This window comes from Jaculus jaculus, chromosome 11, assembly GCF_020740685.1.
Source record: "Jaculus jaculus isolate mJacJac1 chromosome 11, mJacJac1.mat.Y.cur, whole genome shotgun sequence".
In the NCBI taxonomy this organism is placed as follows: Eukaryota; Metazoa; Chordata; class Mammalia; order Rodentia; family Dipodidae; genus Jaculus; species Jaculus jaculus.
This window is the reverse complement of record NC_059112.1, coordinates 57,087,569-57,114,328: the sequence shown is the minus strand read 5'-3', so window position 1 is coordinate 57,114,328 and position 26,760 is coordinate 57,087,569. Positions and strand designations below refer to the sequence as shown.

The 26,760-nt window shown below is 50.8% G+C and overlaps 2 protein-coding genes across 2 annotated transcripts; both read right to left on the bottom strand.

The window, feature by feature from the left end:
* Positions 1-355: 355 nt before the first annotated feature.
* Nat8l (N-acetyltransferase 8 like) lies at positions 356-6,700 on the bottom strand. The gene is made up of 3 exons (XM_004656023.2): positions 6,321-6,700; positions 4,849-5,013; positions 356-2,625 (listed from the first exon to the last, which is right to left on the bottom strand). Exons 1-3 carry the CDS (start codon positions 6,667-6,669, stop codon positions 2,258-2,260), a joined length of 882 nt encoding a protein of 293 aa, XP_004656080.1. The 5' UTR covers positions 6,670-6,700; the 3' UTR covers positions 356-2,257.
* Positions 6,701-13,811: 7,111 nt separating this feature from the next.
* C11H4orf48 (chromosome 11 C4orf48 homolog) lies at positions 13,812-15,516 on the bottom strand. Its single transcript, XM_004656128.2, has 4 exons — positions 15,461-15,516; positions 15,081-15,233; positions 14,816-14,904; positions 13,812-13,925 (listed from the first exon to the last, which is right to left on the bottom strand). Exons 2-4 carry the CDS (start codon positions 15,205-15,207, stop codon positions 13,860-13,862), a joined length of 282 nt encoding a protein of 93 aa, XP_004656185.1. The 5' UTR covers positions 15,208-15,233; positions 15,461-15,516; the 3' UTR covers positions 13,812-13,859.
* Between the last annotated feature and the right edge of the window lie 11,244 nt (positions 15,517-26,760).

Sequence of the window (26,760 nt, the reverse complement as noted above, 5' to 3'; positions counted from 1 at the left end):
AGAGATCCTCAGGCAGATCATGATGGCCACACCCTGCCCCAGGTCCAGAATGGAGGTCTTCCATGAGTCTCCCCAGGTCAGTATTAAGGAGACATGGGTGCCCTCTGGGTCCCCAAGACCACTGGTCATGGTAGCCTTAGTGCCCTGTGACACACCCCAACCCTTAAGACTGCAGGATCCAAAGGCACAAGGTCAGAGAAGCCCAAGTATCCAGAGCTGCCCACCCAACCAGATCTGGCTCCCATTTGGATCCACTCTGCCTCCTGCCCCTCAGGCCCCAGACCCACCAGTAACCCCTATTTCCCACAGCAACTAACCCAGACCCAAGCCGAGACCAAGCCAAACAGAAAGAGGAAAAAGGCACAACTGTTTGTTTTCCATTTTGCTAAAACACTTTACGTCTGTCTGTATAATCCAGATTAACAAAATCTGAGAGCTGCAAGAAAATAGGGTGCCAATTTCTGTACAGTCTACAAAACTCCCATCCCCAAGCGGGGACCGGGTGCCACCAGGGAGGAATGTACAGGGGAAAGCGGGGGGTCTGTACAGTGTTCTGCAAATGCCTCAATTGCTAACAGGACAAAGGCCCCTTGGGAAGCTGGTCTTGTTCTTCCAATTCACTCATTCAAAAGCGCCTTTTTCAGAACATGGCCTTAGTGTCGGAGGCCTAGATCCCATGGCCTGCTCCTTGCCCCAGTAGCTTCCCCATCCCCTCAAGCCCCACACAGAGGAGTCTGGGTGGGCCTTTATGACCCTGCACCAAAGCCAGGCTCAGCAAGCCATGTAGCCACTGCCTGCCATTGTCTTCCTCTTCCTATCCACCACCACCCAGACCAGGCCCCAAGTAGGACATGGAGGAGTGGCCAGAAGTACAGCAGGCCCCGCTGAGCAACCATGGCAGGATAGCAGGACTCACCCCCAACACCAGCTCCTGCTCCCAGGGTAGTGCCCCACTCATCCTCTGAGGCTTTGGGACTCCTAGTCCCTTCCATCCTGCACACAGAAGCTCAAGCAGCAGCCTGAGGCCTCACAAACCAGGATTGTACTTTTGCAGGAAAAATTACACTACATGAGGGTCTCCTTCCAGACTCCAAACTCAAACCTCCTAACCCACCCGGCCACCCACCCACATCAAACGGGGCCAGAGACAGTGCATATGCTAGCACCACACAGATGTGTGTTTGAAGGCTCAAACTACCATTTTGTCCCAGGAATTAAAGTCATGCAGAGTGCTATTCTGTCTAAGTAACTTATTAGAAAATGGGTTGGTTTCAAGCTAGGAGAAGCTGTGGCTGGGCATTGCCGGCAACAGCCTGGGCTAGTAAGATTCACAGGGCAGACCCCATAAACAGCATGAGGCAAGACGGCCTCAGGTGCCTGAGTTAGGCCACCTGATTGAGCAGGCGGGGGTACGTGCTTGCCCATAGACCCCCACCAGCACCACCACACTGTGCAGCAGGTTGCTATGGGAACCACACCCAGGTAACCAGCCAAGACAGCAAGGCCCTAGCAGGGAAGTTGGGGACCAGAGGGAGGGGTGAGATGATATCAAAGCAAAGCAGGACCGGATGGAGCCAGGTGGGGGCAGTCCAGACCCCAGAGAGCAGACAGGATGAAGTGGGCAAGCCCTCCAGAGGCTAGCTCAGGCTGGGACAGGGGAGCTCACCAGCTCAGTACTGGAGTCCAGGCTGGGCAGGAAAGTGGGGCAGGGCCTGTGGCATGCAGCATGCTGCAACAAGGCCACATCCTCAGCATGCACAGAGCAAAGCAAGGCCTGGGACCAGCTTAGCCTCCCATGGGGCAGTGGCTGGCCAGCCCAGCAGGCACACACTTCCAGGGACCAATGGCTGAGCCTTAGCCTGGGTGAGGGCCAGGGGTCTGCTCCTTGAGGGACTTTGTTGCAGATATTCTGTGCTTGGTGGGTGAGGAGAGACCTTTCCTGATGGAGACAGGCTGGGCAGCTTTGTGGATAGTCCAGGTGCTCCACAGTGCCACTCTTCAAGGCATGGTGAGCTACCCTGATAGGCTGGGGAGAGCAAGGGCTGGGGCTGTGGATAATCCACCCCACCAACATGTTGCAGCTGCATGAGCCATACCCTACAACCCCCAGAACCAGCCAAGTGAGGAACCAGCATGATGCTGCAAAAGGAAAACCCAACACAAACGCCAAGGTGAGCTGGAAAGCAGGGCCGCGCCAGGCAGGGGCAGGCGGGCACAGGTGACAAGGGCAGATGGGGCAGTGGGCAGATGGTGGCGGTCACTCTTCACGTAGCTGCAGGCGGTAGCGGTGATAGCGGACCTGGAAGAAGAGGCGCTCAGCCAGCGAGAGGGTCATGCCAGGCAATACGTAGTGGTCACTCGCGCCCATGTGTCTGAAACCTAGTGACTCATAAAGCTTGTGGGCAGCCACCTTGACAGCGGTGGTGCCCAGTACCACTGCAGAGTAGTTGTGCACCACAGCGAACTCCAACACCTTGCGGCCAAGGGCCTTGGCAATGCCCTTGCCACGGAAGCGTGAGTCCACGGACATGCGGAGCAGCTCCACCGTGTTGTCTTCCTCATGGGCCCGTGCAGCCACAATGCCCACCACGTTGCCATCCAGCACAGCCACCCAGAAGCAGGAGCCTGTGAAGGATAGACAGTCAGGGTTGTTTGTCAAGGAAAGCCAAGGAGACCTCAGAACTGCCCACTCCAGCCAGATTCCAAGTCAGGATGTCACAATGATGCCCAACCTACCAGCACCCCTGGCCCACCTCCCAGTTCTCCAGAACACCAGGAAAGGCTATGATTCAGGACAAGCAGATAAGCTGCCTAATACAGACTCCTTGGACCAAGAACTCCAGGGGTATGTTATAGCCTGATCCCACCCAAGGCTATACTGTTTTGGCCAGGGCAGTGGTTGGAGGTTTGAATCCATGATCCATAACTAGGAGCTAAGCAGACCTTAGCAGAGCAGGCCCTGCCCTCATGAACTCAACACCTGAAAGGCCACAGCTAATGCCTTCAGAACAAGTTCTGCTCTGAATTCCAAGCCCAGCCCTGCCACACTTCCAGGATCCTTGCAGGGACAGAGATGAGAGGGAACCCAGAAGAATGCTTCATAAATCCCAGTGTAGAACCACAGCGATGGCCACAGGTAACCCAAAGCTCCACTGACCCAGTCTTGACTGGATAACAAACTTAATAGTCGGGCCAGGTGTCCCTACCCATGACATAGTCAATCCCAGTCTACCACCGACAGGAGGGGAACAAGGAGGGAATATGGAGGCTGAATAGAGAGGGGGAGTTCTGCACATCATGGACCACAGGGAACCCTACCATCTCTGGTGGTCAAAGGTCAAAAGTATACTCAGAAACCTCTGAACTCTCCAAAGACCAAGGAGTTTTAGCACACAGGAACAGGTCAATCAAAGAAGCCTCTGGCTGTGGGTACTTGGGTCTCCTTGGACCCAACCCACTCCAGCCTCCTTCAAGGGGCCGAACTTCCCAAAAGTCTGCACTTTTCCCTACCATGTGGTGGGTAATACTCCCACCTCCATTTCTCCTGGGCTCTGGGAAGAGGAACTCCCAGCTCCTTCAGTACAAACCCTGAGCCCTGTGGCTGAGGGGAACCAAGGAGCCCCTGCCTGCCCACCCTCTAACAGTATAGTGAACAAAGCAGCAGCCCAGGATGAGCTTTTGCCAACCCATGAAGGTCCCTCACCCCCAGTCTCCAGGCCTCTCCCCACTCCAAAGATAGCCCATGGGCCAGTCTTCTCACCAAGTGACCACTGTCAAGTTGTTCTGGCCTACCCCCACTTACCCACATAAGGCAGAGCAGAAGTCAGAACAGTCTCTAGCACTGAGTGGTCTTGGGAGCACAATATCCCTCCCCAAGACTTGGTTTCCCCATTTGCATGAGCAGTTTCTACAAATCCACACAAATCTTGTTAGCTGCTTGTCTAGCCTCTGCCCTTGTGGGGTCCTAAAGACCCAGAAGACATCCCTTCCCATGCCCCTGGAAAAGCTACCACTCAGAGTGGGCAAAGCCACAGCAGGGACCTCTAGCTACATCTGCACCACCTATCTAATCCCCCTTCTTGCCCTTTGTCCCCTTCTCCTCCTGAGCAGAGAAATGCAAAATGAGGGCCCCAGGAGGCTGCATTTAGATTTGGGGAAGGATCAAGGAGAATAGTAGGCCCCAAGGCCAGCTGGTAGGGGATTGAGACACAGGGTTGAGCAACTGGGCAGAACTGGCAACTATAGTTGTCAGTGCTAGAGCAGCTGCCCCTCCCTGGCACAGACTTAGCTCCCCATGCTCAGGCCTCATCCTCACTTCCTCAAACCTCACAGGACCACAGTGGCTCCTCTGTCCTCTGGTTCTCAAGACCCAACCTACTTCAGGGACAGCACAGAGGATAGAAACTAGCCTTCTAGATCCTAAAGACTAGGGACCCAGCCCCACACTTCATAGAAGCCCTTTGGGGCTGGGATAAAGCCGTGTGGTTCACCCAATGGCCTGTGGCCCAGGGTCCAGGCCAGAAGAAGTGACCAAGGATAAGGCCAGGACCCCTTTTCACTCTTCTAGGCCTGAAGCATCCTCCCTCCACTACTACATTGGCTTCCCTACCCAAGGTACCTTGGGCTGGCTCAGGATCCAGAAAGGTATGACAGGAGAAAGTGTCCAACAGAGGGAGCAGTGGAGCTAGGCAACCCAGAGAGTATCCAGTTGTATCAACCCCTCAGCCCACTGGTGTTCCAGATCTCAGTCAGAAGGCTCAGATCATCAGGATCCCCCAGCCCAGACCTACTTATGCCAGTAGGAGAAGTGGGATGTGATTGGTGGAGCTGAAGAGCCACACTACTCACCAGGTGGCTTCATGTAGTACTGCTCAATGTCAGCCATGTCCGTGTGCAGCGCGCACTCCAGGTAGGCCAGGATCACCTTGCGGCTGTAGTAGTAGCGCAGCGCCAGCAGCCCTGCCGGCACCAGGCACGTCAGCAGCAGTGATCGGGTCACAGCAAAACAAAATGCTGTAGGCAAGGGGGCACAGGTGAGCTGCCAAGTGCAGGGAAGGGGCATTCGGCCAGTCTGAACATAAGAAAGGCCTCACAGCACCTGGGGTCCAAGCGACTTTGGTCATTGGGTGCTTTATATGCACCCAGCCAGGATACTCCTTTCTGTGCAGCAGTAGTCACCACCACTGCCCCTCTCTGTTCTTCCCTATTTCCAGACTCTACCATAAAGACCTGCTACCTTTTACAAATGTCACACAACCTAAAATGAATGTCCACAACACAGTTGGGGCCAGGCCAGTACCCACCAGTCCTTGGTGACCCCTGCTGCCAAAGGGGCTCTATTCAAGACCTTTGCCCATTCCATGTCTGGTGCAAAGCCAAAGTGCTGGACAGAGCTCACCAAGGGGATGGACAGAGATACCAGAGAGCTGCACAACCAGGAATGAAGGCCATCCCGTGCTAGGGGTACAAAAAGGCCCAGACCGAGCCTTCCTTGGGCAGCCTCTGGGTCCATGAGGACAGGTACAGGGCGGCAAGCTTCACTGCTTCTAGCAGCATTTCGCATTTCGGCTGTGGCTGATGAGAGGCAGATGGCCAGGGGCAAAAGTTGCCTCTGGGTGACCTTGGGAAAGTCGCCTCAAATTCCTCGTCTGTAGAATGGGACAACAACCCTGCCCTAATAATGGGCTACATCAAGACAGCACTAGGTGTCCTTGTGGCCCGAGCTTCAGCGAACAGCCTCCCTGGCGCCCCGCGGAGCTGGCTTTCTTCCCCTCATAAATTAGCACTTGAGCCGCAAGGCGGCCTCCCCCGCCCGCCGATTATATATAGTTACCGCGCCCGGCGCAGGGCCGCGGCAGCGGTGCTACCTGCCCTGTCACACTTCCCCCACCCAGGATGTTCGGGAGAGGCGACAAAGAGGACGGGCGTCGGGGACTGGATGGGCACCCGATCCTTCCCCGCCCACAGCCCCTGCCCTCAGCCAGAGTCCGTTCCCACGCCAGGGCCAGGCACCTTGGCCAGGAGCCCGGGACACCGCGCCGCGGGGCCACCTCCGCCTGGCCGCTGCAGAAACCAGGCGCGCGCGCCAATGCGGGTGGGTTTCCTCCCGGGCTGGTCCCGGGCAGGGACGGCAACACAGATTCTGATAAGCCCCGCCGAGGCTCCGAAATGAGGGTCTGCCATGGGACCCACTAAGGAAGCGAAGGGAGGAGCCTCCGGCAACCGTCCTCAAAGGTGTCCACTGCCCCGCGTGGAACTGCCGCAGGCCCGAGTGCGACCCGGTCTGGCCCCGCCGCCCCCCGCCCCCGGCGCGCACTGACCAGCCAGCAGAGCGTACAGCAGCTGTGTGCGCGGGTGCTGCCGCAGGCCGCGGAAGGCCGTGTTGGGGATGCGCTCCAAGATGCCGTCGTAGAAGATGCGGCGCGCCGCCTCCTGCTCGGCTGCGCGGAATTCGCGAATGCAAACGCCGCGCCCTGCCGGCGGTCCTGCGCCCCCGGTGCCGTCGCGGGGCTGGGGACCAGGTGCGGGCGGGGGCGCGGCTGGCAGCGGGGGCCACATGCCGCCGGCGGCGGTGAGCAGCACGTCCTTCTTGGCCCCCGGCAGTGCCTCATGGTCCTCCGCGGCCACGATCTTCGTCTCGCAGACCATGTCGGGAGGCCCACAATGCATGCACCCGGCCGGGCGGCGTAGCACAGGGACGCTGGCCGGCGGCGGCGGGCAGAGCCCGGGCCCAGGGCAAGGGCGCGGCGCCCTCGGACCCGCAGCAGCGGCGGCGGCGGCGGCGGCGGCAGAGGCGGCTCAGGGGCGCGGGGCGGAGGCGGCGGGCGGCCGGGGCGCGCGCAGGGAGCTGCGCCGCATTTTGGAGAAGTATTTATAATGCGGCGGCGCCGGTGCAGTCGCGGCGCCCGGGGTCCCGCAGGGTCCTAGCGTCCACTGCATTGGCTGCCGAGGGTCACCATGTGATCTCGAGGGTGGGAGCAGACACCGCCTCCGCGGCCGCCCGATGGCACACTAGGGCGCTGCGCGGAGGGCGGCCCACGGGAACTCGCCAAGGCTGGGGTGGCGAGGTCGCGACCAAGCGAGCCCGGCCAGTGGTTGCGGGCGAGCGAGGCCGGGCCGGAATTCCGGACCCCAGGGACGCTCCGAGGAGCTCGAGGCCCTCCCAACCAGCAGCGCGTGACGGATGCCTCCCACCCCGCCCCTGCGCATCCGCACCACCGCTGATCAGCTCCGGCCGCCTTGTCCGCAGCGCGCGTTCTCCTCTGTGGCAGCAGTCACTGAAGCATCTCCATCTCCCACCCCTTTGTCTGAATGTGGCGTCCAGCGCAGATCCTAAGAGGCGTCACGCTGCCCTTTGGCCGTCGACCCTGGGAGCCCACGGCCTGCCCCGTAAGGGCTGGAGGAGTGGGGACGCCGCCGAAGCGCAGTACGATGCCGGCACCTCCCGACGCGGCGACGCGGCGTTGCACCACCAACCTAGTCCTACACGGGATCCCAGCAGGACCCCTCCCCGCCGGCTCCCGCCCTCCGCGGCCTGCGCATGCGCCCCGGGGCCTCGGTGCAGGTGCAGAGGGACTTGTCTATGAGCCCCGCGCGTCCTCTTGGTCCAGGAGAGTAGGAGCAAGACCTGCAGACCTGCAGCAGGCTAGACGATCAGTTGCAGACCACCACATACTCAGCACCCTGAGGTTCTGCGCCCTTTCACTGGTCACACCGAAGAACAATCCAAAGTGGAATGCCCCATATGTGCAAGGGCGCGAAAGAGGCCTGAGGATTCTCAGTCTGCTTTTGGAATGGGGAGCCAGCAGAGCGGCTAAGGTCACCTAGAAGCCGGAGAGGGACCTGGCCTGCAAGTGGAGTGTGGATAATCACAGTCCCGGGTCTCCAGTGTAGGGAAGAAGTGGGACAGGCCATAAGGACTTCCCGCTGGATGTTTCCAAGACACAAGGACATGTCTCGGTTATGACCTTTCAGGACAGTAAGGCCAAATCCCCAGAAATTTCCAAGGGACTCACTCTTGGTGCCTGAGCACTCTGAGGCCCCTAATCAGCCATAGCAGCTACTCCTGGGTCCTGGGGTTGGCCGAGTGGTCTGCAATGCCAATATGTAAGCGGTGCGGGCAGGAAAGGCAGAGCACTGTGCCTTAGGGAAAACCATCTGTAGGGCTCCTGACCGCTCCGAGTCAGGAAGAGGCCAAGTCCACTCCTGACTCCCATACCTCAAGCTTGTGTGTCAAGGGGCTTTGATGCATGAGAGCAACGTGAGCTTTCTGGCTCCTCCCCACCTCACCCTGAGCTGCTTCTTTGATGTCCTGAGCCGTCAGACCCAAAAACCTTAGTGTCCCTCTCTTCCGCAGAGATCCCGTCCTCCAGCTGGCCTGACAGCCCCCTCAACACCTCATATCCCTGTAACCGTGTGCCCCCGGTATCCTTGGCGGAGAGCACTAGAAGTGTCTGGGAGTGCGGAGGGGGTCCGGGAGTGGGCCCCAGCGACAAGAAGCCACTCGAAGGTCTTCAAGACATAAAGTCTCTAGGTGGTGTAGGAGCTGAGCTGGCAAGGGGTGGTTAACTGCCCTTCTGAGCCTCCTCTCTGGCTTGGGGCGCCCTCTGCCGGCAGATCTCAGATCAGCCCCAGGTGGCATCAGGTAGCACTTTACAGACCAGAAAACCCAGACTGAGGAAGAAACCCAGTCTGGACCACCCTCCCAAAGCTAGGATCACAGCTTCCCCAGCTGACCCTACGAAGTTCTGCGCACTCCTCTATCGACAGTTTCCTCTAGACCTCGCCCCGTGGTCCCCAGACGGTCGCTTCTTGGAAGCACCTGCCACATTTTGAGGCTCCCAGATCTCGCCCACATTTCAGAGGTCAAAGTGAGGCGTGCGACCTGAGTCGCATCACCTGTACACTCAGGTTAAAGGAGGACATAACAACAAAGGGGTGATTCCTTAGCAAGGCAGCCCTCCACCCCTAGAGTATCCTCTAAGGGTGTTGGGGGAAGAGGTTTGTCCCCACTAGGCATGGCCTCCCCAGGGTCTGTGAAGGAGGAAGAGCCAGGAGCTGGGAATGGAGGAAATGGGCGGTGATCTTCGAAGACCTGCAACCAAGGAGGTTTGGGGAAATGACCATGGAATCAGTAGGGACAGGCCCGCGGGGGATGGAGGGGAAAGTCTTTTGGACCCAAAGTAGAACCCAAAGACCAGAAGACTCAAAGAACAGAGAAGAAAACGGACCCAATTTGCTGTTAACTAGATGCCACGTGCACACACACACACACACACACACACACACACACACACACACACGGGAAGGGTGAGAGCAATAATTTCCTCAGGTTTAGGGACCAGACTCAAAAACTTAGCCTTCCTGGCCCCCAGAATGAAAAGGGGCTCAAGACACATCTTTGGGGCCTGTGCTCCCCAGAAAAGTCTCCCCAGAGCTACACCTCACAGAAGAAGGGCCATGTCTCCTGTGCACCACCTGCTACAGCACAAGGCGGCACTGCAGTGGTGAAGAATATCTTCTGAGGGACATTCCTTCCCCAGCACACATCCTCCTTTCTCTACACCAACCCCAGCCTGAGCTGGGCCCTGACCAAAGTTTCACCCAGTCACTGACTTGGGTGAGGAAATTAGTTCTAAAAAGAGAAACAGTCTAATATTCCTTAGGGACAAACCCTACAAAAGGAGAGGAGGAGGAGGAAGAGAAGGGGCTGAGCGTGGTGGCGCATGCTCTTAATCCCAGCACTTGGGAGGCACAGGTAGGAGGATTTCCATGAGTCTGAGGCAGCCTGAAACTACATAGTTAATTCAGGTCAGCCTGGGATAGAGTGAGACCGTACCTTGAAGAGGAAGAAAGGAGGATGAGGAAGAAGAGGAGGAGAGGAGGAAAGAAAGAGAGAGAGAGGGAGGGAGGGAGGGGGTAGGGAAAGGGAGGGTAGAGAAAAGAAAGGAAAAAAAAGGAAAGAAAGAAGGGATAAGAGGCTGAATAGTGAGGCAGGTCATGCAGGCCAAAGGGTAGTTTACTGAAGAGGGGACCACATGGCACATGCAAAGGCCCTAAGGCAGGAGGGTCAAATTCTGAACAGAATGTACCAGCAGATTATTTCAGACCAACCAACTCAGAAAGTTTCCTTCCCACACACTTTCCTACAGGGCTACTCAAACATCTGCAGCAGGGTCAAGAGGACATGGCTTTGCACCAAGAACAGTGAAAGGTGGACAGTCAGCAGGAGGGCTGCACAGCTAGCTGGAAACAGGACAGCAAGGTCTAGCTGAAGTGTGCAGTGACCAAAGCTATGACTTGATGGTTAAAGGACTGGAGAGATGGCTTAGCAGTTAAGACATTTGTCTTCAAAGCCTAACAACCTGAGTTCGATTCCCCAGTACCCATGTAAAGCCAGTTGCACAACATGGCCCATATGTTTAGAGCTCATTTGTGAGGCTGGAGGCTCTGACCTGCCCATTTTCTCTTTCTCTCTTTGTCCCTCCCTCCCCCCCCCCTTGCAAATAAGTAAAGAAAAGGCAGGCAATGAGGAGAAAGTAATGCAAACACTACGTCCAGGAAAATAAAAAGTATCCCAGAAAGAAAATACTTGCCCAGATCCTGCTTAACCATGCAAAGGTATATTTGCAGTTCTCACAAGATGCTCTATTTTTGTTGTTGGTGTTGTTGGCTTTTCAAGGTAGGGTCTTGCTGTAGCCCAGGCTGACCTGGAATTCACTATGTAGTCTCAGGGTGTCCTCGAACTCACATTGATCCTCCTACCTCTGCCTCCTGAGTGCTGGGATTAAAGGCGTGCACCACCACACCCAGCACAAGATGCTCTATTTAATGGGACAGCAAGAATGCCAATGACCTTGACCAAATTGGAAGTCTAAACTCCTTGCCAGGTGTCTAGTCTGATTCCCTCCATATCTGCTCCTCCCAGGAAATCCAAGTCAGGCCTTCATCACTTCAACTGATCCTATCTTTGGTCAAGGTCACCAGTTGCCCAAGTTTGCTCTTCAGCATCATGTTGTACCCTAATCCCCTTCCTTCTCCCATAGCCCTTGTCCCACCATCCAGGACATTCCTCAGTTCTCTTCTTCTCTTGTGACTGTTCTTTCCTTTCACCTCACCTCCCTGCCCTACCAGCTTAAATTTCCCATCCACACTCAGGCACATTTGGCCAGTACTCTGTCCAGGTGTACAGTCTAGTGGCTTCCTGGGTCTCATTGACTGTAGCAGACAGCTTCAGGTTCACTGAGATGAACTTCCAGACCAAGCACAGTTATGGAGGAAGGGATTTATTGAAGTTCCATAATGGCAGAAGAAGCTGGCCTGCTTTCACGGGACCAAGCAGAGAGAAGCGAAGCACAAGCCAAAAACCAAAAGCCACACAGCACAGCACACTTCAGGAACTCCAGCTAGGCACACTTTGCATATTGTTAGATTAAAATCTGAAACCACCACACCTTAAGATCCACCCAGTGACACTGCCTCCAGCCAGGTAGCTGCACATGCAAACTACAAACAACAAAGAACTGAATATATTGGGGGCCATCTATTCAAACTACCACACTGACCTACCCCCACTGAAGTCCTGCTGGCTCTATTTTCAAACAATTCTGAAATCCAACTGCTTTCCATTCCACTGTGGCCACCTGCCCAGCCCTGGCCATTCTCCTTCACCTCTGATAGATGCAGTGCAGTAACCTAATGGGCCTATTCTGTCCTCATAAGGAGTCCAGTCTCCAGCAGCAGCCAGAAGCACTCTGTTCAACCAGAACCCCAAAGACTCCAAGAAGTTTCATGGACCCAGCTTCTTCCATGTCTCCCACCCACCCCAGCTCCTTGCCAAATGGGAAAGAACACGCCCACCAGCCTCCTTACCCTTGTCGGACCCCTACTTCATCACATAAAGCATCTCCAGGGAGAATCCTGCAACATGCTCTTTAATTGTCCCCATCTTTTAAGTAACAAGCCAGTTTTACTATGGCAAGTGGATAACAGGACATCTAGTTAATCTTGAATTCTGGGTAAACAATGAATAAGTTATAGTATAAGTACATCCCAAATATTGTGTGTAGAATACTAAAAAAAAGTGTCCACTCCTGTATTTGACTTGTCAAATCTGACACCCATACCTACAGCAAGGTTACATTCCTTAATTTCCTTGCTGCTAGGAATAGCCCTATGACTGAGGCCAACCAATGGGACATAAACACAACCCCACCTCCTTGGCTCAGACTATAGAGCCTAGGATAGGACCTGGTCACTCTGTACCACACCCTGACTGTGCCCAGGCTTGAGGGCCAGCAGAGGCCCTAGGCCTGCCATGGTCTCAAATCTTTCCTTGGGCCTGTTTTCATTCTTTGTGGGCATTCTTGCTATGGACATCTAATGCTGACTCCCTTCCATGGTGTGAGCTGACTAGGGAGACTTCAGTATCCCTACTACCTGTGATGCTCTTTGCAGACTATAGGCCAGGTGCTGCCCATCCTTCTAGGAGAGATCAGTGGTCAGAAGACAGAAGCACCGAGCAAGGACATCCAACAGCAAGGGCAACAAAAACACCAGAGGAGCCGAGTGAGGTGGCGCATGCCTTTAATCCCAGGACTCGGGAGGTAGAGGAAGGAGGACTGCCATGAGTTTGAGGCTACCCTGAGACTACATAGTGAATTCCAGGTCAGTCTGTACCACAGTAAGACCCTACCTCGAAAAAAACATAAATAAAAAAACACCGCTACACGTGGTGGCACATGCCTTTAATCCCGACACTCGGGAGGCAGAAGTAGGTGGATCACCATGAGTTACCATGAATTCAAGGCCACCCTGAGCCTACATAGTGAATTCCAGGTCAGCCTGGACTAGAGTTGAGACCCTACCTCAAAAAAAAAAAAAAAAGAAAGAAAGAAAAAAGAAAAAGAAAAAACACCAGAGGATGGCCCAGAGACAGGGTCTTATAAACTAAAAACTCAGCCTCCTCCAGGCAGCAGACATAGACCCAGCTGAGACAACAGCACAGGTGTCCAGCATTGTACTAAGGCAGCACCAACCAGGAAACCAAAGTTCCAGACAGGCTAAATGTCCTACTTGGGCTGAGGGCAGCCACTTCAGTCTTAGCCCTGCTGTGTCCCTGGGTGTGTTTCCAACAATGTATGAACATGCTTTACTATGGTAAAAAGCTTTAATTTCACTTCCAAAACTTAGGGACAAATAAAGGAGAGGAGCAGTTATTGCTTCCCTGGAGTTCATCTGCTACAGTTTGAGCCACACAGGTGTGCAGAGGTGAGAGCGGCCCACCAACCCACCCCCCCCTCCAGAAGTCCCTATTGCCCACGAACCAAGCTCAGAAGCTGCAGATGAAACCAGCAGGCAGAACTGAAAATGTAGGGGCCATCTTGGCCCTCCCTCCCTGAAAGGAACACTAGCCCAATGCTGGAGTGTGCTCCCTCTCCGAGCAGCCCTAGGCTAGGGATCCCATAGCTCAGCCTCCAGGGAGCCATGCCCACTTTAGTGTTGCAAAGCTCAGGAGGCCCAGCCCTGGTACATCTCCCATAGGGACTCTGAGGAGTCAAACTTGTTTCAAGATTCCTCAAATGAGGGCAGGCCAATGCAAGGTCCAAAGCAGGCTGATTAACTGCAGTGCCAATGCCAGTGCCTGTAGGGCCATGTGTGAGGTTGAATACCCATGCCCACCCCAGCACTGGTGCCAAGGTGTCCTCCCACCTGAGACAGCTGGGGAAAATTGAGCCCACAGAGAAGTCCAGCCAGGGACAATTGGTGACAACATGGCCTCTGGTGGCCAGAGGAGGAAGACAGGACACGAGTATGCTGACAGGCGTTTATTCACAAGGAACAGCACTGGCCAAGGGTCTTCAGCGTAGAGCTGGCCAGCAGGCACACAGGGCCCGGCGTTCTGCCTGCAGCAGGAGAGTTTCAGTCTGCAAAGCAACCAAAGCCATGAGAGTGGGGCACAGCCCCTACTGACCACATCCTCAGGGCCTCCAGTTCCGTTTCACCACTCTCACCTAAGCAGCCTCGGGATCCAAAGACTGACAGACCTCCTCCCCTTTCCCTTCAGCTGCTCTACATACCTCCTCTCCTTCACCCCTGTAGAGTGGCTCCCATTGGCAAGAATCCTGCTCATACCCACCTGCATGCCAGCCATTTTAAAAACTCACACCCACTACTTAGCCCCACCCTTTAATCGCCAATGGTGGAGTCTGCTCATTTGGGGGGAACAGTCGAGGTTTGTGGGAGAGTGTCCTTTCATGCTGTCCAGAAAGGGATGAGTCCAGGTGTGGTCATCCTTTTCTACTTCCTTCTGGAAACTACACTGACTGTGCTTGAAGGATCCAAGTTCACTCAGCCGAAATTTATCAGGAAGCCCATAGGCTCTTGGGTGGAAGAGGGAGGGAGGGATTTTGGGTGTGCATCTGGTTAGAACACGACTGGAGCAGGGTGTAGCCTCCGCGGGGATGATACTGACCGGCGACCGGGTAGGCTGCCAGTGTGGAGGCTGTCACACGTTCATGCAGTGTACACACATATCCCTTCAGATCGCTGTCTCAATCTAACTTCCCACTCCTCACATGCCACACCCTCCCCTCAGTTTTCTCTTCCTCCCCGTGAGGCCTTGGTAGGGGTTAGACACTGTACGCTGGTAGCCATGGAGATGTTTCCATAGGTGAGACCCGGGTAGAGACATCCTGGGATAAGTGCAACCTGAGAAAAGGCCGCGCCATAGATTGGGGTGCAAGCTAGTTCTTAGGATGGTTGCTCTACATTTCTTCCCAGCGACATCGAGGTCCTCCGGACCGTGGGCACTTACCCGAGCGTCTAGGCTGTAGGCTGTCTTCCTCAGGTCCTGCAGGGCGCGCTGCATGAACTCAAACGCGTGACAGTCCACGCACGGGCGGCCTGCGAGAATGCACGTCAGCGTCATTCTGGAAAGAGGCTGCACCCTGTCCTAGCTGGGGTTCCAACCCAGAACCCTGCCAGGTGCCCTTACCCCACCCTCTGTCTCCCACCCCAGAGGCTGAGGATGAACAAAAGCGCGGGGGCCCTCCCGCACGCCCCTTGTGGCGGGAACCTACTCTGCGCGGGGACTGCGCTCCCGGCGGCGGGCTCGGCGCGGGTGCCCAGCAGCGCCAGGCTCAGCAGCAGCAGCGGCAGCAAAGACGGCGGCGAAAGCAGAGACCGACACGCCGACTGGAAGGCCATGGCCGAGGAGGGGAGCCCGGGCCGCCCTGCAGTGAGCCAGCGGTCAGTGGCGCCGCCTCACGGGCTGCGACCTCTCGGCAGGTGCATTCAGAACGCCAATCCCAGGCCCGCCCATCCCTAGACCTTGACCCACAGACACGCCCCACCCCCGGGTCCCACCACCCCATCGGCTCTTGAACCCAATCCCCACCCCCACCCCACCCGCACCCCTATCCCTACCCCGGCTCTAGAGAGTACCCCACTCCACCCTTACCGCGGTTCAGAGAACCGCGCGACCAGCAGCGCGGGCGACTTAAGAAGACGCACCGCCTCCGGCGCATGCGCTCCAGCCTCACCCGGGACCCCCCCCCCCACATCGTCGTCGCCATGGAAACACCCGGACCGCGAGCTCCTGGTATCCGCCTGACAACTGCAGCCAGCAGCTTGACGCCGCCGGGCGTAGCTGCAGGGCTGCGGTGAGGCCACCGGCCCTGCGCCCAGGAGTCTCCGGAGCGCACGCCGACTGGAAGTAGCCTAGAAGAGGGCGTGTAGCTATGACTGGCATCGTCCAGATCTGACCACCTGAGGACATCAGGGCGTCCCAGGTCCATGGGTGATGGACACCTAGCCGGCTGCCCCTCCGCGGGCTAGCCTCTCTGAACCCAGCATCTGCTCTCTCCTGCTCCCCAGGCACCGTCCGAGTTAGGAGGCTTGGCAGAGCCCCTCTGCCGCGGGACGAGGCGGGGTCGCTTGGCCTCGGTGCCCAGTGCTCCCCAATGACCACACACACAGCTACTGGCCTTGGGGACCCTGCCAGTGGCTTCAATCTCGAGTCCCAACAGGGCCAACGTTTGTGAAAGACCCATTCCCTTTTGGGAATGATGGCCTCTACCAGCCTTCGAAACCAGGTCCGTGAAGCTCCGGAGAAGGCGCCCAGCCCCTGCGGTGCGGAGAAGCCCGGGACCCACGCGCCCCCTCCTGGCCCGTGGCCTGTATCCCGCACGGTCACGCGCACCCCAGCTTCTACTGCGAGTTGAGGCACCGGGTTCATGGAGCGCGTACTTGCATGAGCTGCTGTCTCCAAACCCAGCGCATCACGCGTTCACTTCCTGCGGAGCGTCTGGGCTGTCTCTGGCTCCCACTTCTCCCTCTGTCCTCCTACTGCGTGCTGCTTATCCACCTTCACTTGTCCACTCAAACTACCACTGAGCAAGCTTTTGTCCGGCGCCCCCCCCCTTCCAACTTTTCATGTCCTCTCCCCAGGGCTATGATCTCAGGGCCTCTTCTCCACCCCAGCTTGCCCTATGCATAGACCAGGGCCTCTCTGCACCACTCTTGCACATCTACACCTGGAGAACAGTGGCCTCAGGGGATGAGTTAAAACCAACACACCCCAAGTTGACAGTGCTAAGCAGCCCTATCCACAACCTCGGGAGACAGCTCTGCCCGGGCAACAGGAGATGCAGCTCCTCATGACAGGCTGTGTAGCTTGAGGAACTCCACTCATATGCAGCCAGCATCTTGAATTTCAGGACCAATTAGTATGAAGCAAAGTTAGTTTAAAAGATTAAGTAGGAGCTGGGCGTGGTGGTGCACGCCTTTAATCCCAGCACTCAGGAGGCAGAGGTAGGAGGATCACTGTGAGTTTGAGGCCAGCCTGAGACTACAGAGGGAATTCTAGGTCAGCCTGGGCTACAGCAAGACGCTACCTCGAAGAAAAAATAAGATTAAGTAGGGCTGGAGAGATGGCTTAGCTGTTGAGGCACTTGCCTGCAAAGCCTAAGAACCCAGGTGTGATTCCCCAGTACCAACATAAGCCAGATGCACATGTACATGGAGTTTGTTTGCAGTGGCTAGAGGCCCTGGTGCGCGTGCCTCCCTCTCTCTCCCTCCCCCCTCTCTCTCTCATAAATAACTAAATAATAAAATAATTTAAAAGATTTTTTAAACCATTAAAACCATTTTACAGGCTGGAGATATAGCTCAGTAGTAGAGCACTTGACCTAGGTTCAATCCTCTGTACTGCCAAAATAAATAAAGGCACCATCTCCAGCACTTGAGAGACTGAGGTAGAATTGTTACGCAAGTTCAAACCCAGCCTGGTCTATATAGTGAGTTCCAGGCTAACCTGGGCTACATGTCAAGACCTCATCACCTCCAAGCCCCCAACACAGAAAAGTTTTGGTATAGTTTTTTTTGTTTGTTTGTTTGTTTGTTTTTTGAGGTAGGTCTCACTCTAGCCCAGGCTGACCTGGAATTCACTATGTAGTCCCAGGGTGGCCTTGAACTCATGGCGATCCTCCTACCTCTGACTCCTGAGTACTGGGATTAAAGGCATGCGTCACCACCACTCCCAGCAGTATACTTAATTTTTTATTTTATTTTGCAAATGAGGTTATAAGATGGCTTGTAAGGGTCATTGTATAGACTTATAAGTAAGAAAGGAATACTAATTAGATAAAAACAGGTTTAAAAAAGCTCAATCAGCAGGATGTGGTTGGTGCACCCCTTTAATACCAGCATTCAGGAGGCAGAGATAGTAGGATTGCTATGAGTTCAAGGCCAGCCTGAGACTACATAGTGAATTCCAGGTCAGCCTGGTCTACAACAAGACTCTACCTCAAAAACAAAAAACGTCAGGGATGGAGGGATTGCTTAGTATTTGAGGCACTTGCCTGCAAAGCCAAAGGACCCAGGTTCAATTCCCCAGGACTACATAAGCCAGATGCACAAGGTGGCACATGCATCTGGAGTTTGTTTGCAGTGGTTGAAGACCCTGGCATGCCCATTCTCCTTCTCTATCTGACTCATTCTTTCTCTCTCTCTCTCAAATAAATAAAATAAATATTTTTTAAAAGTCAAAGAAGTCTTATATAATATACATATTATAAGAAGATTAAGACATATGCTCTGAGCCATTCCTGGTAATCCAGGCCTATATACCCCAAGCTACTGAGGACGCTGAGGCAGAAGGATTAGAAGCTTAAGGCCTCCCCGGGAATATACAGTGAATTCAAGACCAGCCTGGGCAACTTAGTGAGACCCTGTCTCAAGAAAAACAAAAAAGAGGTCTGTGGATAAAGATAAGTAGTGGAGCACTTGGCTAACATGCATGAGGCCCTTCATTCAACCACCAATAGCAGGGGGAAAGGCACATATTTTTTGACTGGAAACATGATTCCTATCAGGTTTGTGTGATTTTTCTCAGAAAAGGGAGTATAGTCCTTTGCAGGAGATTCTCTTAGCTGTGTCAAAAATCTTCATTCTCAAGCCAGGCATAGTTGCGCATGCCTTTAATCCTAGCACTCAGGAGGCCCAGATAGGAGGATCACCATGAGTTCAAGGCCACCCTGAGACTACATAGTGAATTCTATGGCCCCTTGCTTTCCATTATTCCTGTGCAGAGCCTCTGGACTCCCTCCTCCCCTCCTTCACATTGTCCATCTGCCACTACCTTTGGTGGTGTAGTCTCCACAAGATAGTCAGAGAGGCCTGTTTAAAAGTATACGGGGGGGAGGGGGCTGGAGAGATGGCTCAGCAGTTAAGGTAGAAAAGGCTAAGATCCAAGTTCAAGTTCTAGTACCTAGGTAAAGCCAGATGTACAAGGTGGCACATGTATCTAGTGTTTGTTTGCAGTGGCTAGAAATTATGATGTGCCCATTCTCCCTCCCTCCCCCCCCCCTCTCTCCCCTGACTCTTTTTCTCACACACTCTCTCAAATAAATTTTAAAAAAATTAGGGCTGGAGAGATGGCTTAGCAGTTAAGCGCTTGCCTGTGAAGCCTAAGGACCCCGGTTCGAGGCTTGGCTCCCCAGGACCCATGCTAGCCAGATGCACAAGGGGGTGCATGCGTCTGGAGTTCGTTTGCAGTGGCTGGAGGCCCTGGCATGCCCATTCTCTCTCTGTCTGTCACTCTCAAATAAATAAATAAAAATAAAATATATTAAAAAAATTAAAGTATATGGTAAGATACACATAACATTTATTTGCCATTTTAAACGTCTAGTTCACAGTGTTAAGTACATGCACATCACTGTGCAACCAGAACCACCACCTGTCTCCAGAGCGTTTTCATCTTTCCAAACTTATGTCCCCACTTAAGCACCAACTTCCCCTTCACCTACCCCCTGGATTTGATGACTCTAAGGAACTTCATGTAAGGGAATCATGGTGTATAATTTACTGTCTTGTATAACAGCTTCAAGTTCCATCTGCGGTTAATGTGAAAGCTATGGAGGTTTCAGAGACACAGCCGTATGAGACCTCTATCCAATATTTCCAGGTTCTTGTCACTGTCAGAAAATTCAGAGACAAAGTAAGGAATTGAGAAGGTTTATTAACAGGTTGAAAGTCTATGCTCACAACGCAGTGTGGGCTTCTCAGTTGAATCATGTTGCAAAGATTCCTCTTGTGCTGTATACTGAATCTGGTGGGTGGCACCAGGTTACTGTCAAGAGTGTGTTATGTCAGAAACACATCGTCAGAATTTATTGAATAACAATAAATTTGCAAGCTAACATTAGTTAGTTTGTTTGTTTTTTGAGGTAGAGTCTTGTTCTAGCCCAGGCTAACCTGGAATTCATTATGTAATCTCAAGGTGGCCTCAAACTCACAGCAATTCTCCTCCCTCCCCCACACCGGTTATCGTCAGTTTTATTAGTTGTGTGGTAGAAAAGAAGCTAAAAGTTGAACTGATTCACTGAGTTACTAAAAGAGTTAATTGCTGAGGAGCTAAAACTTATCTTTGTCAGCAGATGGAAAAATCCCAAAGAAGAAACTGTCCAGAAAGGGCCCAAAGGGACACCTTCCACTTGGCTATGAAAACTATAAAATGGAAATAAAATCTCAGCTCAGGGCCAAAGTTTCTTTGGAGAGCTACCTGAAGCTTTTTGTCCCCTCCTCTACTTTCACTCCTTCTGGTGTTGGAGTGATCTTTCCAGAGAATTTCTACAACATCTCAGCAGGCCCCAGCATGATTTTCCTTTGCCACAGTCAGAATGGTCAGGAAGGACTGCTGCTCCTGGGCCTCCCAGCCTGGCAAGTCTCTGGAACTGGGAAGGATGTGCCCCTGACATGATTGCAGTGTCCCCTTCCAGGTGGCCCAAGGAGACTGTGAAGCTCTGGACCAGAATTCCTGAGTGGAAGGAAATGAAGCTAAATCAGACATCTGGACCAAGTAAGAATTCCCCAGGGGAACTGGAAATGGGGATTTTGACTAGTCAGGTCTGGAGGAGCCAGTGCAGACTGATCCCTGCAAGAAGAGGAATCCCTGAACCTCAATACTGCTACAATGTGACAGCCTCTTTCCATCAGGTTGACCAATGGTATTCGGTCTCAGTAACTAGCTAGAAAAAACCAATGTTGCTTGATCTTTGTAATGAGCTCAATCAGGGTTATGAATGGGATTAAATACGAAAAACTGTTTAAATTCTGAATGAATAAATGAATGTGGGGGGAGATGGCCATCTGGTGTCTGTATGAAAAGTGCACGTGATACAAATGTGTGTACAAGTATGCATGTAGCTCACAGCCCCAAGGCTGCAGAATGTCTTTGCATCTGTTGTGCAGCACTAACACAGTGGAAACTTCATTGTGGGGGAAGTCCCCCATCAAGCCCACTGTCCTAGACTGCATGGTCAAAAACAAACCAAACTTCAGAAGTGAATATTCAGGAGATTATAATACTAAGATGATGCCAGAAAAATTAAAGACCTCTCTAAATTAAGAAGGCAGCTTTTAATGTTGAATGGCTCCCAGAGGAAACACTTAAAGTAACCAAGATGAGAGTAAAAAGTTCAAGATTCTCCTACTCCTAAAAGTTATAAAATAGCAAGATCATGGAGCTACCCTGTAGCCCAGGGAGAAATCCAAAACTCTCCCTGGAAAACAAACAAACAAACAAAAATGCTCAACTATAGTCAGAACAGAAGCTTCAAGGCCAGAGATCATTCCTAATACACTCTCCAGCAGTGAGGTACTGGCTGGCAAGAACTTAAAATTGGCAAAACCCATAGCCACAAAAAAAGTGGGTAAAGGGAGATAATGTTGTCTGGGCTACTGGGAAACTCCACCACTCTGGGGACTGACACTGAAGAAGAAATTAAATGATAGAAAAGACAAACCAAGATAAAAAGTCTCACTGCAGGGCTGGAGAGATGGCTTAGTGATTAAGCACTTGCCTGTGAAGCCTATGACCCTGGTTCGAGGCTCAGTTCCCCAGAACCCACGTTAGCCAGATACACAAGGGGGCACATGCACCTGGAGTTCATCTGCAGTGGCTGGAGGCCCTGATGTGCCCATTCTCTCTCTTTCTCTCTATCTGTCTGTCACTCTCAAATAAATATATTTTTTTAAAAAAGTCTCACTGCAAGGTTTTACAAATGCTTCTGAGTCAAACAAATGTGATGAAAGCCATTCAAGCCCTAAAACCAACCATATACCTACCAGAAGAGGAGGGAAGCCCCTCCACACTTGCAGAGAAGGGTTATGCTGTCCTGCTGTGTTCCCCAGGAGCAAAAGGGTCAATCAGGAATACCTAAATTCTGGGGCCAGTCCCATAAAAATGCTAGGAACTTAGGGAAACTCATGTCTTGCTCTCACATCCTGCAGCTGGGAGAGCTCCCCAAGGCAAGGACAAAATGGGGACTGCACATGAGCAGGCACCTGCAATTGCAGTGTGTCACTTACTGCTTCCCCTGCAGGGCTTGACCTACATGATGGCCAGATGGCCCTGGAGTAGGAGGGGGAACCTGACACACAAGTCTCATTGGACAGGGAGACAAGGCACAAACCTCTCTGGGCTTATGCCAGCCCAGGTAAATCTCTGATGGCTCTACTTTCTTGGCAGGGAGTCTCAGGGTCCTGGTCCCAACATGATGATGGATGAGTCCCAAATTGCTGCAGACAGACGGGGACTTCTTATAAGACATGTGTAATTATTTCAAGCTCACTTTCTCTATGCTTCTATGGAACTGCTAACAGACACCAGCCCCAAGGTTTGTGTTTAGATTGAGAAGTACTCAAAACTGAGTTTGTCTGAAAATTCTAGTAATGTTCTAATCTGCTTTCATGTTTTTAAAGTATGTGTTTCGGAAAGCTGATAAAAAGAGGTTCCAAAAATCAACAAGTGATAAAATATATATGTGTATTCTGAGTAAATAATGTAAGTCTTAAATCTGATCCACTGTCTTATAAAAGATTATTTCAGGAGCTGGAGAGATGGCTTAGTGGTTAAGGGCTTGCCTGTGAAACCTAAGGACCCCAGTTCAAGGTTCAATTCCCCAGGATCCACATAAGCCAGATGCACAAAGTGGTACATGCATCTGGAGTTTGTTTATAGTGGCTGGAGGCCCTGGCACACTCATTCTCTCTCCCTCTCTCTGCCTCTTTCTCTCTCTGTCTGTCTGTTGCTCTCAATAAATAAATAAAAATAAACAAAAAAATTTAAAAAGATTATTTCAAAGAGCCTTTTGAGGGTAAAAGAAAAAAAACACTTAAATTGTCATATTAAAGGGTCTTATGGTAAGGACAATGAAAGTTTTGCTGGTAATTATAATGAGATAAACTAGATAAAAGGATAAGCTTAAGAAGAAACTTTAAATGTTGGATATTACATGTTTGATAAAGAAGATTAGAGCTTGGCATGGTAGTGCATGCCTTTAATTCCATTACTCGGGAGGCAGAGGTAGGAGGATCATGGTGAGTTCAAGGTCACCCTGAGACTACATAGTGAATTCCAGGTCAGCCTGGGCTAGAGTGAAACCCTACCTTGAAAAGAAAAAAAAAAAAAAAAAAAATATATATATATATATATAGATATATATATATATATATATATATATATATACACATTGTTACAGAATGGCTACACAGATTGTGAGGTAAAAATATGTAGATGAAGGTATGAATAAACTTAAACAGAAGGCTTAAAGGCAAGGTTAATTAAGTCTTCAAGTGCTTGATCAGATTAGAGACTACTTGAGATTAAAATGGCTATTAGCCTAGAGCTTATATCAGACTAACAAAGGATGACCCTAGCTGGTTGCAGGATGTTATGATATTTAGGTTGTAAAATTAAAACTTTAATTTACTAATGTTAATCTGATCATAGTAACAATTAAAAGGTTATAAAATACTGGCTTTAAAGTTCTCAATCATTTGCTATGTTCCTCTATTTTTCAACCTTTTAATATTTAATAAGGTTATTATATCTTTTAAAAACAAACAAACAAAAAAAACCTCTGTAAACTTAAAATTGTTCCTGTCTTGTTCATGTGTTTTGTTTTGTTTTGTTTTGTTTTGGTTTGGTTTGGTTTGGTTTAGTTTGGTTTGGTTTGGTTTTTTGAGGTAGGGTCTCACTGTAGCCCAGACTGACCTGGAATTCACTATGGAGTCTCAGGGTGGCCTCGAACTCATGGCAATCCTCCTACCTCTGCCTCTCCGATTGCTGGGATTAAAGATGTGCGCCACCACATCCAGCTTGTTCATGTTGTTTTACTGGGTGATTATCATTGAGATCATTGTTTTATAAAAGGTGATTTAGTCATTGTGACTTTGTTCTTAGGGAAACTGAGGAAACTCCTCCTGTCCTAAGTAAGCATGCAATATACAAACAATGTTAATATAGGTTGTCTAGGCTTTATATATATATTCTACCAGTTGTAAATGTTGCCTTATGTTAAACTTAACAATGGTGCAATGATTAAAGGTAGTTGATGAAGAAATCACTCTATGTCTGTCGTAATGTCTCTAATGTATGTTAAAATCAGACTAATTTAGCTCAACAATGACCAGGTTTTGCTTTGTTCTTAAGGAATTGTCTCATATCTTGTATCTTTTCTTCTTTGTTTGTTTGTTTTGTTTTTTTTCAAAGTAGGGTCTCACTTTGGTTCAGGCTGACCTGGAATTCACTATGTAGTTTCAGGGTGCCTCAAACTCATGGTGATCCTCCTACAGCCTCCCTAGTGCTGAGATTAAAGGCATGCACCATCATGCCCAGCATCATTTCTTGTATCTTAAGTTCATTGCTTATAGATATGTATATTTAAAATATTTTATTTATTTACTTATGAGAGAGAAGAAGATAGATAAAGAGGGAATGGGCACACCAGGGCCTCTAGCCACTGCATACCAACTCCAGACACATGTGCCCCCTTGTGCATCTGGCTTATGTGGGTCCTGAAGAATCAAACCCAGGTCCTTAGGCTTCGCAGGCAAATGCCATAACCGCTAATCCATTTCCCCAGTCCACTTATAGATATATTGATAGTAAGACATGTTTCCTGCTCTAGAAAAATGATCTTAAACACTGCTGTTCTGCTTCCACTTTGGGGGAGCAATTGGTACCTACATGGGTATACAGACTAGCCAAAATTGTTTTCAAACACAGATGCCAAGTTTTTATACTGTCCTGTCTTTTCCTGACATAGTTTCTACATCAAATTAATTGATGTAAAGTTAAGGATAAAATATTGTTTCCAGGGCTGCTAACACATTCTGCCAATACTTATAACTGACAGATATTTAACAGATAAAAAGTGTGTTTTCTATGTTCCAGATATAGCCCACACTGTCTGCTGACAACTAAACTTAAATACTAATCAGAATGATTTTAAACTATGTGTCATTTTCTGACCAGATCTGCTTTGTTAACCAAATTTGTTCTGTACCTTTTAAACTAAATCTGTTTTTGCTAATCAGATATGTATAGTCTCTCTGCGTGATTAATAACCACGTAGAAGCCAAGGTCAATTGGAAATATCAGAGTTAAAAGGATAACCAGTATTTTGGTTCCTGCTCCCAAGTCAGAAGGCCACAGGAGATGATGGGACACTTGCTAACTTCTAGTCTCTGGTAAGTTGCCTGTCTTCTTGATCAGGGAAGACCTGGAGACCTAGAAATGGATTCCAGATGAATGTTTCTGCAACAGGAGTCACATTGAAGGAAAATTAGTCCTCCAGGCTTCCCAAAAGAGGGAGGGCTACATGGTCAGCACAGCCTTGAGTTATCCTAGAGATGAAAAATTTGAAAGTCATAGAACTCACAGGTCATTAAAGTCTCTCCTATAGAGCCATGAACCACCACTAAAATATAATACATAGTTAATTTTTTCTGCCTACATGCTTTTAAACATTCAGTAAGAGAATATAACTACAGGATATTACAATATAAACCAAGACTTGGACAAATAGACTGTCCTGCCTGATGCTGGCTTAGAATACTAAACTATTAACTCATGCCTTCTGCCTGGCCCTGATTAGTCAGCCACTGTTTGCCTTTAAATCAAAAATCCAAAATTGTCTTCACTGATTGTGTTTACCTGGTAATTACTGATTTGTATTAGTCCAATATCTCCTTGACAGGCATATCACTAAGGACAGATCTCAGCGCCAAGCCCTCAAGTACATTTAGGGCAAATCTAGAGCCTAGCCCTAAGATATAAAGCCAACTTAGAATTCTGGCTGTTTCTACTTGCTTATGTTTGTGGTCCTGATTGTTTAATGGTATTTATTTGCTTAGATTTATAGAGATAAGCCAGATTGTCCTGCCACTGATGCTTCCTTAAAATTTGTAACACAAGCCGGGCGTGGTGGCACACGCCTTTAATCCCAGCACCTGGGAGACAGAGGTAGGAGGATCGCCATGAGTTCAAGGCCACCCTGAGACTCCATAGTGAATTCCAGGTCAGCCTGGGCTAGAGTGAGACCCTACCTCAAAAAACTCAAAAAATAAATAAATAAATAAATAAATAAATAAATAAATAAATAAATAAATTTGTAACACAAGGGGACCCACATACCCTTGCAAAATTTGGCCTACACCCATCAGTCAAGTTATATAAACTCATCACACCAAAATCAAGAAGACAGTATCTTCAGCCAATTGTAACAGCTAACAGGTCACCAGGGACCCAAAGGGTCTCCTCAAAGTCAAGTTCTGGGAAACATCTGTCCCTGACAAAAAGACTGTGGCCCTGCTCCACACATGACAGAAGCCTGAGGACTTCAACATGAGATGCTGAAAAATCAGACACATGAGTAGAATCCTAACTCCTTCCATTTGCTGGACCAATCAGCTCATCTGATAACCTCATGGGATCCATAGAAAAACTTTGGTTCCAAGAGACTTTCATGTCTTTCATCCTTGAACAGATACAGTTCTTTACTATTGCCTCATATTACTTTCATTTCCTTCCACAGGAATATCTGTTTCTTTAAAAAAAAAAAGAAGAAGCAGGGCGTGGTGGCGCACGCCTTTAATCCCAGCACTCAGGAGGCAGAGGTAGGAGGATCGCCGTGAGTTCAAGGCCACCCTGAGACTACAGAGTTAATTCCAGGTCAGCCTGGACCAGAGTGAGACCCTACCTCGAAAAACCAAAAAAAATAAAAATTAAAAATAAAAAGATTTATTTTTGTTTTATTTATTTATTAGAGACATAGAGAAACAAAGAGCAAGAGAGAGAGAGAATGGGCAAGCCAGGGCCTCTAGCCACTGCAAATGAACTCCAGAAGCATGTGTCACCTTGTGCATCTGGCTTATGTGGGATCTGGAGAATCAAACCTGTATCCTTCGGCT